General features: G+C 51.5%; 2 protein-coding genes across 9 annotated transcripts in view; both read right to left on the minus strand.

Annotated features, from left to right (window-relative positions):
* LOC136943955 (protein 4.1-like) overlaps positions 1–14,447 on the minus strand; it is a 33,496-nt gene that overhangs the window by 9,749 nt on the left and 9,300 nt on the right. For 6 of the 8 annotated variants that reach the window (XM_067237451.1, XM_067237448.1, XM_067237450.1 and 3 more), the window contains exons 2-11: positions 12,262–13,919; positions 11,479–11,802; positions 11,190–11,294; positions 10,751–10,793; positions 10,586–10,661; positions 10,129–10,347; positions 9,602–9,689; positions 8,881–9,033; positions 8,505–8,602; positions 7,872–8,044 (exon numbers count right to left, since the gene is read on the minus strand). In XM_067237451.1, the coding sequence (XP_067093552.1) occupies positions 7,872–8,044; positions 8,505–8,602; positions 8,881–9,033; positions 9,602–9,689; positions 10,129–10,347; positions 10,586–10,661; positions 10,751–10,793; positions 11,190–11,294; positions 11,479–11,802; positions 12,262–13,911 (2,929 nt within the window). In that variant the 5' untranslated portion in view covers positions 13,912–13,919. The remainder of the gene's footprint in view (positions 1–7,871; positions 8,045–8,504; positions 8,603–8,880; positions 9,034–9,601; positions 9,690–10,128; positions 10,348–10,585; positions 10,662–10,750; positions 10,794–11,189; positions 11,295–11,478; positions 11,803–12,261; positions 13,920–14,447) is intronic. The other 2 variants (XM_067237446.1, XM_067237447.1) reach the window with 2 other exon arrangements.
* Positions 8–6,302, minus strand: LOC136943821 (titin-like). Its single transcript, XM_067237285.1, has 14 exons — positions 6,158–6,302; positions 4,892–6,031; positions 4,386–4,631; positions 4,031–4,273; positions 3,644–3,868; positions 3,319–3,525; positions 2,965–3,183; positions 2,571–2,801; positions 2,135–2,329; positions 1,769–1,960; positions 1,463–1,663; positions 1,065–1,244; positions 655–843; positions 8–459 (listed from the first exon to the last, which is right to left on the minus strand). The coding sequence occupies exons 1-14, from the start codon at positions 6,300–6,302 to the stop codon at positions 422–424; spliced, it is 3,651 nt and encodes a 1,216-aa protein (XP_067093386.1). The 3' UTR covers positions 8–421.

Raw genomic sequence — 14,447 nt, forward strand, 5'->3', positions numbered from 1 at the left:
GGGGGACAGAGAGACGGGGAGGGGGGGAGAGAGGTGAGGGTGGACATATGGAGAGGCGGTGTTGGGGCGGTGGGGGAGGGGCAGTCCACGCGCGTGGGACTGTCCGACCCACTGACAGGCGGGGGGGGGGGGGGGGGGGGGGTGGACGGGTGGACGGGTTTGAACGCGCGCACAAACACACGGTCGGTCACAACACCTTACCTCATGTTGACCTCAGCACACATACAGGGCCTGCGGAAGCATACTGTACCTTCTCAGCCTCACAGGCACCGGAACGTTCCGTTTGACCGAGGCTAGCGAGTGGAGAAAGGAAGTGAGCGGGAAGCAGGTGCCCACAGTTGGGTGGGCAGCACGGCATGGTCAGCACTTCCGTCTCAACCACGGACGCACGCGGAGAAGTTGTCGTGACCCACTGAGTTAATTAGCACAAGCCAAGTGAGTCAATGTTCCTACAGCAGGCTAAAAATAAATTCAACAGTTCTTCAATAAGCAGGGCAAAGCATTCACCCAAAAAGGTCATGGGAATCATTCATGCTGAAGAATAATTCAGAAGACCAATTTTGATATGTTGGTTTTAATGTTTAGCTTAAGATAGTTTTTTTTGTTATTTTGCAGCAAAGCAATGGTCACAACGAACTCAAGAGAGTTGGGTACCTGAGTCAACATCCAGCAAAACAAACCAGTCATCCACCACCTCTCTCTGCGCTCGCGGCCGCCTTTCCTCCAGAATTCTCTTCTCAAACATTGGTCTCTTCTCATCAAGCGCTGTAGGTCTAGGCTCTATGGTTGGAGCTTTGACCATAGGTGGAATGTCTGGGAAAATCTGAATGCGCTTTTGTACAGCTATTGGACACAAAACAAACAACTTTTAGTGAAGGAATCAGTCGATATGAATGATATGGTGCATGTTAAACAAATTATGAAGAATACAATATACCTAGTCACCATCATTCACACTTTGTTTTTATTACGGGATGACAGGGCTTAGAATGTTAGATCGTTCTAGTGGTTTCCATGTGGAGCCGACTGATCAGGAAGGATTCTGAGAGTGTCGCTAGGAATACCTGATTCTTTATGGGCAACTTCCAGCAAGATAAACCAATCGTCTTCCACATCCCTCTGGGGCTGAGGCACCCTCTGTGTGGGTATCTCCTGCGGTATCTCCTCCACTGTGGTGACAGTCTCCCGTACTCGCTGCTCTAGGGTTCGAACTCCAGCCGTATAGCCAGGTCTGACTTCACTCACTGACACAGAAACGGCAAGGTCAGACTTCAGACATTCTGAAGAACAGATGTGCTGACGAAAATGTAAAATGTTGCTTTCTAGAAAAGACTTTGGGAGTGGATTGGGTTTCGGGGTGTTGATATTTAAACGGAATACTACATTTGTATTTGAGACAATATCTTAAGGAAACATAACAATACATGAACGCCACGGTGAACTTTGGGATAATGAGAGGTACCTTTAGGAATCTTAGGAGGTTCCTCGCGGATGGCTTCGAAGAGCACAAACCAATCATCTCCCTCCTCTCTGTCTACAGGTGGTGTTCTCTGCACCACCACGACCTCAGGCTGATGGCTCCCCACGGCCACCAGCACCCTCTCCTCCTTCCTCCCAGTCTCCTCAATCACCAACGTTCTCTCCTCTACAACCTCTCGGGCTTCTGCGAAGGCATCAACGATTAGCATCCAAACATGGAAATGGTGAGGAAAAGAGACAAGGTGAATCGCTGCAGAAAATAAATGGAAGTCAGACCAGGAAGTAGTACCTGGGACAAAGGTCATCGTCTCCACAGGAACACGGTCCGACAGGATAAACCAATCATCATCCACTTCTCTAGGTGTTGGTTGGGATACAACCCTCTGCTCCAGTTGAATGGTCTCTTCCACTATCTGCACTCTCCTGATCGGCTTTAGGTCTAATGGCCCCAATTCATGCTGGACGCTCACAGGAACCACCGCTGGTGCAACGGATTAAAAAAACGACCACAATCAACGTATCTGAAACGTGGCGAAACAACAACAGCAAGCGATCCAGGAGTAACGTTGCCACAAGCTTTTTATGAACCTCAGATGCTAAGATCACGCCAATTTACTGGAGGCCAATTAGGGGGAAGCATTGACCTGTGGAATACCTGATACTTTAGGTGCAACATCCAGTAGCACAAACCAGTCATCCTCCAGCTCTCTCAGTGGCGGTGGTGGTACAGTCTCCTGGGGCCGGGCCAGAGGAGGTGCCACAGTCTCTTGAGGCAGTCTCTCCACTTCTACCGTGGCTACGCTTGGTTCTGGTTCTATGGTTGACACGACAACATGCTCATCCAGACCAACTGATAAACAAGGAAGAGAAAAGCCTTCAGAGGCGGCAGGGCGAAATGTAGGGTTGTTGCTAGGCTGCTCGCTAGGGAAAACCGGTATGCGGATTTGTCACATTTGAGCCATGAAGAAAAAAGCTTTTGGTCTAGTTATAGATGCTTGGGTTTGGAGGTAAGGAGACTGTACTGTTTTTCCAAAACCGGGTGAATGAGACCTGTGTTTTGAAATAAGTTCCGTTGTATTTGCAAATGTTACCTGGTGGGACCACGGATGGTTCGTCACGGACAGCCTCAAACAGAACAAACCAGTCGTCTCCTTCCCTCCTCTCAGATGGGGGAGACCTCTGGACTGGTAGAGACTCGGTTTGGAAGCTCTCGTCTACAATTTGCACCTTCTTCTGTATTCTCTTCTCTATGGTGACCATCTCCACCACAGAGACGATCTCAGTCACAACTCGAGAGGCCTGAACACGTTCCTCAGGAACAACTAAACAGAGTCATAAACAAACTTCAGACTTCTGTATTCTGTTAGTCAGCAGGCCACACACACACACTGGTTATGCTTTGAGACGAGAGGTGATGGGTTAAGTTTATCATGTTGAGAATCGGGATGGAAAGCATTGCTTTAGATACTGGGAGGTGAGAGATACCTGGAGGTACGACAATCAGTTCTCTGGGAACCACATCCAACAGGATGAACCAGTCATCATCTCTCTCTCTGATTGGCTGCAGTTGAGTCTGCTCCACAGCGATTGGCGGTGGATGATTTTCCACTTGTACCATTATCATCCCAACTCCAACCTCCATCCTCTCCTCTCTAGGCTCAGTCACGGTGGACTTGATCACCTGAACAGGCCTCTCAAGAAGCACTGATGAGCAGAGACAAAGATCCATCAAATACCGCAGGTCACAGACAGCCAATGGGCTGACAGCAATGAGCACAAGCACAGAAAATGGGTGTTCTGGTGAATGCGAAGCAGAGCAAGGGATGATGGGAATAATACCTGGAGGTACATAAACCGGTTCCTTAGGAACAACATCCACCAATTCAAACCAGTAGTCATCTCTCTCTACCACTGGCTGTGATCGGGTCGTTTCCAGAACAAGCGTGTCCTCTTCTTCTTGTAACTTGATCTCTTTAACCACAACTTCTCTCTTCTCTTCAACCACCCTAGAGATGGTTTCTTCTGTGACACGCTCCACCGAAGCAACTAGAGCACAGAGAATTCGAATCCTTATACACAACACGGGCGCAACTGAGGAGCATTAGCATAGAAAGCACGTAGCTTCTGTTCTGGAGCCATGCGAAGCATAGTAATATAGTAATACCTGGAGGTACATATGATGGTTCTCTTGGAATCACATCCAATAGCACAAACCAGTCATCTTCCATCTCCCTCACTGGTTGTGGGTGGATCATTTGTGGCCTGGCCTGCTCTTGCGGTATTTCTCTCTCTTCAGGGACAACTTCTCTTCTCTCCTCTCGTCTCTCAATGATGTTCACCTCAGTTAATGTTGAGATAGTATCTTCTCTGACAGGCTCCACCAGTGCAGCTAATACAGAGAAACAGGATCTTCACAATCCAGCTATTGTACAACGCTGATGCTAAACGGAAAGCACCGTTTAGCATTTTAGAGGCATGAAGAAGCATGCCTCTAAAATGGCATGCTTAAGCAAGAAGCGAATGTAAGCACAGCAGGGTCATATAGTCGTACCTGGGGCTACATGTGTTAGCTCTCGGCTGACAACATCCAGTAACACAAACCAATCGTCTTCCATCGCTCTCAGAGGCAGCGGCGGTGTGATTTCGGACGGACGCCTCTCTTCCCGCTCTTGCAGCTCAATCACCTCAACCGTCACCTCTCTCGTCTCCGCCTCGAACTCCTCGACCACAGAGACGGTTTCTTTTGGAGAGAACCGAACACGCCGATCCACGGACACTGATGAAAAGGAGAACCCTGAGGTACGAGAGCACAAAATGGCTGACAGCAATTAGCATACAAAGCCCAAGGGAGGTGTAGTTCTCTGGTCTGGACAAAGCGACCACGGCAGGGATTACATCTGCTTTACCTGACGGCACCACAGACGAGGCTCTGGGAACACCACCGAGCAGGATGAACCAGTCGTCGACTCTCTGAGGCAGCGTCTGGGCTGGTTTCTCCTGCGTCTCCGGAGGCAGGCTCTCCCCTTCCAGCTCAACCTGTATCTCTGCAGCTACAACCTCCCTTCGCTCCTCTGTCTGCCCAGCGGTTGTCACGCCAGTAGCAGCAGAGGGGCTGACAGCAGGATGTCTCTGAGCACCCTGCTCAAACGATGCTGAAACAAACGCACACCAAATTCCAGAAGAGCATCAGCTACGTGGTCACTGGAGTTATCCACAGCCAGAAAACTAGTCATTTTTAATACTGGTTATATTTAAGAACAGTTCATTTCTACAGCAGCTAAATCAAGAGGCTTGGGTTAGTGAGGGTGTGCCTGTTAGCAATTTATATAAGCCAGTGTTTGGAGAGGGCTAAAGCTGGTATTTCCTAAAAGGAATCTGTGATAACAGCTTCAAGAAAACAAGAGGCACAAACCTGGAGCAATTGGAACTGCAAGGTATGGAGGGCGGTCCAGGAGCACAAACCAATCATCTTCATCGGCCTTCGATGCTCGAGGCATACTACGAGCCATCGACTTCTCTTCCTCATATATTTCCTCAACGTTGACTTCCTGCCTGAGCGTCCCTTCCTCTGCTACTCCAACCCAGTCCATGACCGCCACCTCCTCCTCTCGCTTCTCCACCTTTCTAGTCTGCCACTGGCCCTCCTCCATCTCCCCCTGCCATCGCCAGCTCTCCTCCACAATAGTGACTCGCTTCTGTGTCCTGCGCGCCACCATTTTCATCTCCGACACTGAGCAGATGCTGATGACGCCCTGCGGCGTCTGGCGTTCCTCGTCCTGGGCTCCGTCCGGCAGCAAGCCCTTCAGGAACACCTCCTTTATCTGCTCCTCCAGCTCGTCCTCACTCTCAACCATCTCCTTTGAGGACTCTACCTCCACCTCCTCCTCTTCCTCCCCCAAGTCCATCTTTTCTACCTCTTTGTCTGACGGATCCTCTCTCTGCTGCCTGGTGTCTTCCGGCTCTTTGAGACATCCTTCTCCCTCTTTCTCCCCCTCCTCCCCTATATCCATTGGTTCTACCACTTCTTCCTGGTCCCTGATCTCTACCACCCCCTCTTCCAGTAACTCTCCCTCCTCCTCTTTCTCCTCCCGTGGCCTGATGGCAGCTACCGCGTCTTCCTCCGCATCCTCCCCTCCCAAATCCATCGGTTCTACCCCTTCTTCCGCTCCCCTCCCCTCATCCTGCTCCCCGATCTCTACCCTCCCTTCTTCCTTCTGATCCTCCTCTTCCACCACCTCTGACTTCCCCTCTTCCCCCGACGCCGCGCCTTCCTTCCCCTCTTGCGCCTCCTTTTCCCTCAATTCCACCTCCAGCACTTCCTGGATCCTCTCCTCTAACTGGTCGACCTCCTGAAGCCGAGCTTCCAGCTCCTCCACCTCCCTCAGCCTCTCCTCCACCTCCTCCGCCTCCCTCAGCTTATCCACCAGCGCCACTGCCTCCTGCAGCCTCTCCAGCACCTGCTCCCTGGACCGAGGCTCCTCCTGCTCCTGCCTCGCCTCTCGGGCCCCCTGCTCCTCACTGGCCTGGGGCTGGAGTGGCACAGGGGGGGAGACTGGAGGAACCAGAGGAATGTTGTCAGTACTATAGACAGGACTACTGGTGAAGACCTGCCAGGTGGTAAGTCAATTTACTAGCTATATTCAGCGTCAGCATATTTGATAGGTGTGTAAGAACTCACATGGTGGAGTGTATGAACGCTCATAGGCAGATGCGTCATCGGTGCGGTCCAGCACCCAGAACCAATCAGCACGTTGCTCTAGTCGTGGTTGTAACAACCTGTCAAGTTTGTCAAGCTTTGCGTAGCTGGGTTTGGCTGGAGACATCACAGAAACACCTATTCGTTTTAGGAGGGTAGACTAGAATTTGTATGCATTCTTGTGCTATAGGTGCCACCCATTCATTTGATGGCTTTTACACCTAGGTTAAACGAAATGCAGGGTCACGATTCAACACTTTTAAAAGACGCCCAAGGCTGAACCTGAAACCTAAAATATACCTGTCGTAGGGTAGAGATATCGTAGAGATGTCGTAGGGTCAGGAATAAAGGGAAGAGAGGGCCGTCGACGTAGCAGTAAATACCACTCCTCTTCCTCCTCCTCACCTTCCTCCTCCTCCACTCTCCCCTGCTGCCGCACATCAGACACCCGTCCCTCCCATGATTGGCTGAGAGTTTGAGTGACAGCCTGTCCTTTCTCAGTTCCCTCCCACGTCTGGGTGACTGTTTGGACAGACTGGCCCCCCTGCCAAGTCTGGGTGGCTGTTTGAACAGACTGCTTCCAAGCTGTGAATAGAATATGTGATGATCCTGAGAGAGATCATTTCAGGCCATGGCAGCACTCTGGCGGTCTTTCAGATGCCGGCTTTGACGGTGGCCGCTGCATGTAGCAGTTATTACGCCCTGTAAACCGAAGCTCGCACAAAGCACATGAAAGGAGTAGCAGCATGCTTATTTGAAGATTCACAGTGGAGCCCTGCAGAGATGGCCTCGGTGTCAGCAGAGCTACAAACAAGACAAACGACGCGGCTGAAATGGGACAGATGACTTCCGCGCCAGCGAATTTCAAAAGGCGGAACCGGAACGTTCCAGTGCAGTCACAGGACGAGTCATTCGAGCGAGACAACAGGTTGCGTGCGCAAGGCCGCTGCTGGCGGCAGCGTTCAAGAGCTCAGGGCTGCACACAGAGCAGGACCGACCCACGGGTCCCAGACCTGGGCGTCTTCAGCTGCAGAAACGGCAGCCTCCCGTTCGGAGAAGCTCGAGGTCTTCGCGGTAAAGCGCGAGCAAACGCGTGTTAGGTCTTCAGCAAGATGCTACGCGACAGAACAAGGCAAAAAAGAAAGCGGAGAAGCTAATGTTAGCGATGGGCAGTTGGGTGTGACAGAGATTGAGACAGCGTTGTGAAGAGCCGCTCTGTGAGACCGAACCGTCCGTGATAACCGGACCTGCCCTGGGGTTACACAGGGGGCGGGTGACCAGCTCAGGAGAGGCCGGTGACCCAAGGTGACCCCTTGGGGCCGCAGCAATGACCCCCAGAGGGTGAGGGTAGGGCGTGGCAGCAGGGAGTACATCAACAGAAGCGTTTCAAAACAAGCGGAAATGCAGCGACGGTATAACTGTTAGTTGCCGAGCGGTATTGCTCTGTAAGCCAGGCGACAGGTCCAATGAGGGTCCACACGGTACCTGAGGATGGGCTGGGCCGTGGTTGGTCTGATTCCAGCAATAGGAACCAATCATCTTGCTCAGTCCTGTTTGGGGTTGAGAGCTGTAGGCTTTGGGAAGAATCGTCCCTGACAGCTACAAGAGTGGGAGAGGTAACATACAGGATGATCCTGCGGCCTTAAACGCACACACGCACACACACACACACAGAGACAAACACACACACACTAACCTCCGTCTATGGTGCGGGACAGCCTCTTGCTGGCAGAGCGTGTGAAGCGCGGGGCGGGGCGGTCGATCATGGAGCTGGCGTGGCGGGTCTGGGCCTGGGTGCGCCCGCTGTAGCGGAACTTGGACCCCAGCCCCAGGAAACGCCGGGACGACGGGGGCTCCACCGTGGACACCCTGGGGGACACGAGCAAACAACTCAGCCAAGAGCAGAACCCTCGACGCGCCTCCCGTGCCACCGGGCTTAGCTCGAGCGGCCGCGACAGGCCGGACGAACCACCGTGACCGAGGCGAGCGTCCGGCGGTAAACCTCAGTCACGTTCCTCCTGTGTCACAGTGCCAGCCGCTCGGAAGCGGTGGCCGATGGGACAATCTCGCGTAACGAGATTACGCAGAGCTCCTGCTGTCTCGATGACATGTCACGTAGCCAAAACATTAAGAGATTTCATTCTGGGCCATGGGACATACAGCAGGTACTATGCGGAGATAGCGTTGATGGTTTAAATTGAACGCTGCCTAATAGAATTACTCCATGAGAGAGGTTAAGCCGCGGGGGCCTATTAGCCAATTAGCGTTAGGATGGCCTGAGAAGGGGCTATGTTGTCAGGCAGGTCAAAGGGGAGGGGCGTGGCCTCACCTGAAGAAGGTGTGGTTCTCCACAGACACCTTCCACAGCTTCTTGGAGGCCTTGTAGTTGGGCAGCTTGAAGCCAATGGTGCTCTCGTACTGCTCCTGCTGCAGGGGCGAGGACACAACCTTTACATGACTCGTTCTCTTACCCCGGACAGTTTAACAGCACATCTGTTCCCATTCTCGGATCTTCACGTCTCACACAGATTATCTATATTGCATGATTTACATGGTATTGAAACTAATGAGAATAAAAAATAAAAAAACTATATATATATATATATATATATATATCATTACACATCAGATTAGGCAGATGGTTTCAACAGTGTGTGTGTAAAAAAAAAAAAAAAGAAGCATGATGGCGCGGTGCCTCGCGCTACCTCTGACGGTCGGATCTTGATGAAGAAGCTGCTGCGCTTGTAGGAGATCTTGAGGACTTTGGGCCAGGGGAAGCGATTGATCCTCAGCTTGTCCTTGTAGACCATCAGCCCACCGGAGCACACTCCCAGCATGATATCTACACCCTCCAGGTCCTGCGCAGACAGACACAAGACCCCACAAGGTCCCATTGACCCACTGGTCCCACAGGAACGCTAAGGACTAGCCATTGCACTATGGTACTTTGTAGATTTGCGTCACAATCAATGGATAAAAAAGAGGTATTTAGTATACATAACAATAGTTTCATTCAAGTTCTACTCGATTTCACTGTCCTTAGTAAATGTGTATCACCAGCTGGGTGCACCTACAAGATTACACCACAAGGAGGCAGGCTCAGATGTGCTTTTAGGTTCATGGATAAAAAAATTAATCCGTGTTTTTTTTCTTTTTTTTTTTTTTTTTTTTTTGGGACGTGGGGGGGGGCAGGGGCAGGGGGAGAAGGGGGGGGGGGGCGCTGACATCAATTTTGTAACGACAATCTCTGTCCTTGTGTTACACAAGCAAGCACGCTGTGAACACGTCACACAGCATTATGCTTGAAAAACGTGAAAACATCAAAAGCAGCTTTCCGTTAAGCACGCTAAGAGGTCTACTGTACAGGAGGGGGATTAGGGGAACTCGCACAAAACTACTAGTCCAAGAGTGTGTCATTGACAGTACCTTGGCTTGATGGAGATCCACACCGTACATGGAGAGCTTCTTGGCGTTCTCCAGAAACATCATGTCTGCCTGGGCTGGACTCATTGACCTGGAAACAAACACGATGACGTGTTTACATCTATATGTTTCACAGACTGAAAGGGGTTTCACCCGCTTCCTTAAGATGGGCTCTTGTTTGACAACTGCTGCTTCCAGGAAAACAGCTACTAACCGTAGTCTCTCATTGAGGTCTCTTGCCTCAATGCCTCCCCGCTTCTCCTCTTCTCCTCCCCAACACTTTGCCTCTCCTCCCCAAATACCTGTCTCTCTTCCCCTCCTCTCCACCTCCCTGCCTCTCCTGCCCTCCACTCTACCTCCCCTTACCTCCTCCCTCCCACCTGCTTGCCTCTCCAATCCCCTGCCCACCTCTCCAATCCCCTGCCCACCTCTCCAATCCCCTGCCCACCCCCTCTCCACCTCCTCTCCGCCGGCCCCAAGCCCTGCCTCCCTCCTCCACCTCCCCTGCCAACCCACCTCCCAGGGCTCACCTGTAGGTGCGGTGCAGCTCCATCACCTTCTCCTCCAGCTCCTTGCTCTGGCCCGGGGCCAGGCGCAGCTCCTTGACGTAGTGTTCTCCGTGGACCTCCGTGTCGTACTCCCCCAGCTCCGACTGGGCCGTGTAGGAGCCCAGCAGGGCCAGCGTGACGAAGGAGCAGGGCAGGCTGCCGTTCATGATGTCCTTACGCAGCTGCAGGCACAGGTAGTACCTGGAGGAGGGGGGGGGAATACAGGGTCATCATGAGTCTCAACCAGGAGAAGTGGAACATGTCCCAGGAGATGGAATCATCTGTAATCATCGCTTGCGTACAGAGTTATCTTGACAACAGTTGAATTCCTTTCAGGATCGACTCGAACTGAATTAGAGCTAGCAGTCCAATAGGATGCTGTTGTTCTGAGTTTTATGAAAGGGGCCGTGGCTGAGTGCGTGTATGAAGAGACACGTACCGTGTGAGGTCCTCTGTGAGCTGAGCTGGATCAGGAGGGTAGAACTTCACGTTGAAGGTGAAGTCATAGGTAGCACCTGAGAGGAGGGAAACAAGCCAGTGAAACCCCGAGCGACTCCCACGTGAGCTACAGAGATACTTCAACTATCCTGATGACGTCACCCACCTGGAACCTGTTTCCGAATCTCTTTGGTGGGATCCAGCCATGTCTGAGAAGAGAAACAGTTCATGAACCACGTGGATACCACAGTACTGCCCTTTAGTGGGCGGGCCTTCTCGTCCACTGCTCCAAAACTGTGTCACTCACTTCCTGTTTCCTTCGATTGGCGATTATTTATTTTTTCTTCTTAAAACGTAGCTTTTTAATCAGGTATTCAATTGTTCATTTAATTCTGTCGGTGCCTATTGTTATTATACATTATGTTTTATGATTTTAACGTTTACTGTTTCGTAGCGCTCTGTATGCAAGAAAGGTGCATTACAAATTTAACACTGTTGTTGTTACTATTATTATTATTATTATTGTAATTATTATAGCAATTTTCTGGTGAAATTGAACCAAAGCAGCCAGCCCATCCTATCCTGTGCAGTGAGAGAGCTCCTACCCTGACGGTGGGCGTCTCCCAGACAGCCACCCCATAGTAGTCCTTCTCCAGCAGGTTGAGGTGGTCGCACACCTTTGCAAAGAGCTCCTGGCCCTTGGCGTGTTTCTGGACAGGACAGAGATGGGGGTGACATCACTACTTGAAAACATGTATTCACTGCATAGAAGAAGCAACAAGATGATTTATGGAGGAGCGTTAGAAGACGAGGCAGGAAGACAGAGACAGAGAGAGAGAGACAGAGAGAGAGAGACAGAGAGAGAGACAAAGAGAGAGGGGGGGTCTCTCTTACATCGAGCTCGCACTCAAACACATCGTCGTCCAGGAGGGTGACTTTGCACTGCATGGTCCGCGGGCGCTTGGAGGGTTTGGACTCCACTACAGTCTTCTTCTTGTCTTTAGGCTTCTTCTTCTTCTCTTCCTCCTCGTCCTCTCCCCCCTCCTGAGATGACTCCGACGACTCCTTGGCCTCCTCGTCCTCCTCCTCCTCCTCCACCTCTTTCTGCTCCGCCTTCTCGGGCTCTCCCTCGCCTTTCACTGCGTCCTCCTCCTCTCTCTTCTCCGCCACCGGGGGCGTCTCTTTGACAGCCTCCTCCGTGGCCTCGTCTTGGGCTGGCTACAAGGTTCACGGAAAGGCAGCCATGTTAGTTCATTATAGCTTCACACAGACAGGAACAGTTGCACGAAAGACTGGACTTGAAATGACGGTTGGTGCAGAGATACTGCCCGGGAGAAGTGGTCTGGAGATGGCAGTTGCTCAGAGCTTTTTCTGAACACAGGCCAGATCTCTGAAGCTCTCTTCAGAATAATTCGTTCTGCTGAGCCAACTAGTCCATAGAATGAATAATTTGTGACACAAACAAAATAAACAGGAATTTAAAGCTCTACGTGCTTTCCTTATCCTTTTATCTGACGCTAGGTCACAGATCCAAACAATTACATAGACTGCCCTACCCAGCCATCTCACTTGAGACTCATTCACTGGGACTTATTCCCTTCAGTCTCCTCACCCAGGATACTCCTTTGGGACTTTGTGTGTATGGCTGTCTGCCACCTATGCCCGTCATGGACTCACCTGAATCTCAGTGCTGCTGAGGGAGACCTGGTCTGCGGCCTTCTCTGCCTCCGCTTTCAGCTCTGGCTCGGGGGCAGCGATGGGAGCCTTGGCCTGCTCCTGGGCGGACACCTCGGGCTTCTCCTCCCTCCTTCCCTTGGGTTTTCTCTTTTTTTTCTTCCCCTTCCCCTCTTTCTTCTCGCCCTTTTGGTCCTTTCCCTGTTTTGCCGTTCGTTCTTCTTCCTTCCGCTTCTTTTCGTGGTCTTCCTCCACCTTTTTTGCCTTCTCCTCCTCCTCTTTAGCCTGTTCCTCCGCAAACTTTTTCACCTTCTCCTCCTCTTTGGCTTTCTCCTCCTCTTTCTTTTTTGCGGCCGCCTCTTCTTCTTTCTTTTGTTCTTCCTCCTTCTTAGCCTTCTCTTCCTCCTCTGTCTTTTTCGCTTTTTCTTCCTCCTCTTTCTTCTTGGCCTTCTCTTCCTCCTCCTTCTGTTTTGCCTTCTCTTCCTCCTCCTCCTTCTTGGCCTTCTCTTCCTCCTCTTTCTTCTTGGCCTTCTCCTCGACCTTGGCCTTCTCCTCCTCTTTCTTTTTCAGTTTGTCTTCCTCTTTCTTTTTCTCCTCCTCCTTCTTTTTGGCCTTTTCCCCTTCTTTCTTTTTGGCCTTCTCCTCCTCCTTAGCCTTTTCCTCTGCTTTCCTCTTTGCCTTTTCCTCGTCTCTCAGCCTCTCCTCCTCTTTCCTTTTCGCCTTCTCTGCCTCTTTCTTTTTCTCCTCCTCCTCTTTCTTTTTAGCCTTCTCTCCCTCTTTCTTTTTCTCCTCCTCCTCTTTCTTTTTAGCCTTCTCTCCCTCTTTCTTTTTCTCCTCCTCCTCTTTCTTTTTAGCCTTCTCTCCCTCTTTCTTTTTCTCCTCCTCCTCTTTCTTAGCCTTTTCCTCTTTCTTTTTTGCCTTTTCCTCTTCTTTCGCTTTTTCCTCCGCTTTCCTCTTGGCCTTTTCCTCCTCCTTTTTCCTTTTAGTGTCCTCTTTCTTTTGACACTCCTTCTGTTCTTTGTCCTCCTCTGGCTTATTCCCTTTACTGCTCTCCCCCTTTTCCACGTCTGTTTTCTTGGCCTCTTCCTCTTTCTTCTCCTCTTTTACCTCTACTTTAGTCTTCGCCTTCTCCTCTTTTTTCTGGTCTCCCTTGTCCTCCTTTTCACCTTTGCTTTTTGTCTCTCCTTTCTTCTCGACCTTTTCACTCTTCACCTCTTTCGTCTCCTCCTTTCCGTCCTTCTTTCCCTCCTTGGCCTCTTCCTCCTCTACCTTGGCCTCTTTGACCTTTTCCTTGTCGGCCTTCTCCTCCGCTTTCTCCTCGCTGGCCTTCTCGGCCTCGAACCCCTCTCCCTCGGAACACTGGGAACGGCGCTTGAGGAAGGAGGAGAAGAGCCGCGAGAGGCCCCGGCCCGCGGATGTTCTGGTTCGGGGCTTCAGCTGCTCCTCCTCGGTCGGGGAGCTGGCGGAGTCAGCCGGGCCGACCTCCGAGGCCTTCTCCTGGGCCTTGTCGCTGGGCTTCTCCCCCTCGGCCCCGGCCTCTGCTGCTGCTGCTGCAGCCTCGGGCTTCTGGTTGCTCTCCGGCTCCGGCTCGGGGCTGGCCTTCTGCTTGCCCTCAGTGTCTGCCTCGCTCACCGCACTCGCCTCTGTCGTCATGGTAGCCACTGGAAGGAGAGGAGGAGAGAGTCAGCGGGGGAAAGGTCACGGGTCGCCGTTGCATGCACAGACACACCTCTCTGCGAGACGCGTCTACGGGTCGTGACGCACATCTGGAAAACGACATCGCTCTGAACACAGAGCCAGAAATCACATCCCAAAAATAAACCGGGTCACTAAGACGATCAGCGAGATGCAGTTGGCAATTTCACCTCAAAGCCCCACTGACTCACAGCATACATACGTGTTAATGATGTGCAATAAGAAACTGTTGTAGTCTCTAAATAAGAGCGCTGCAGAGAATGAATCCATTTAAGATGAAACCACCTCCAGACTACATGCTCTCTGAAAACACACCTACACACACACACACACACACACACAGTTATGAGAATGGATGCCACTTTATCACACAATGGCTTCTCTTGTTGTGAATCCTCAGCTTGGCCCTCTGGCTCGCGGCCGTGCTCATCAGAGTCTCATTAAAACTCAGTCACACAAAGAGGCCATTCTTCTCTGAGGCTGACGAGGAGTAC

The sequence above is a fragment of the Osmerus mordax genome, chromosome 6, assembly GCF_038355195.1.
Source record: "Osmerus mordax isolate fOsmMor3 chromosome 6, fOsmMor3.pri, whole genome shotgun sequence".
NCBI classification, from domain to species: Eukaryota; Metazoa; Chordata; class Actinopteri; order Osmeriformes; family Osmeridae; genus Osmerus; species Osmerus mordax.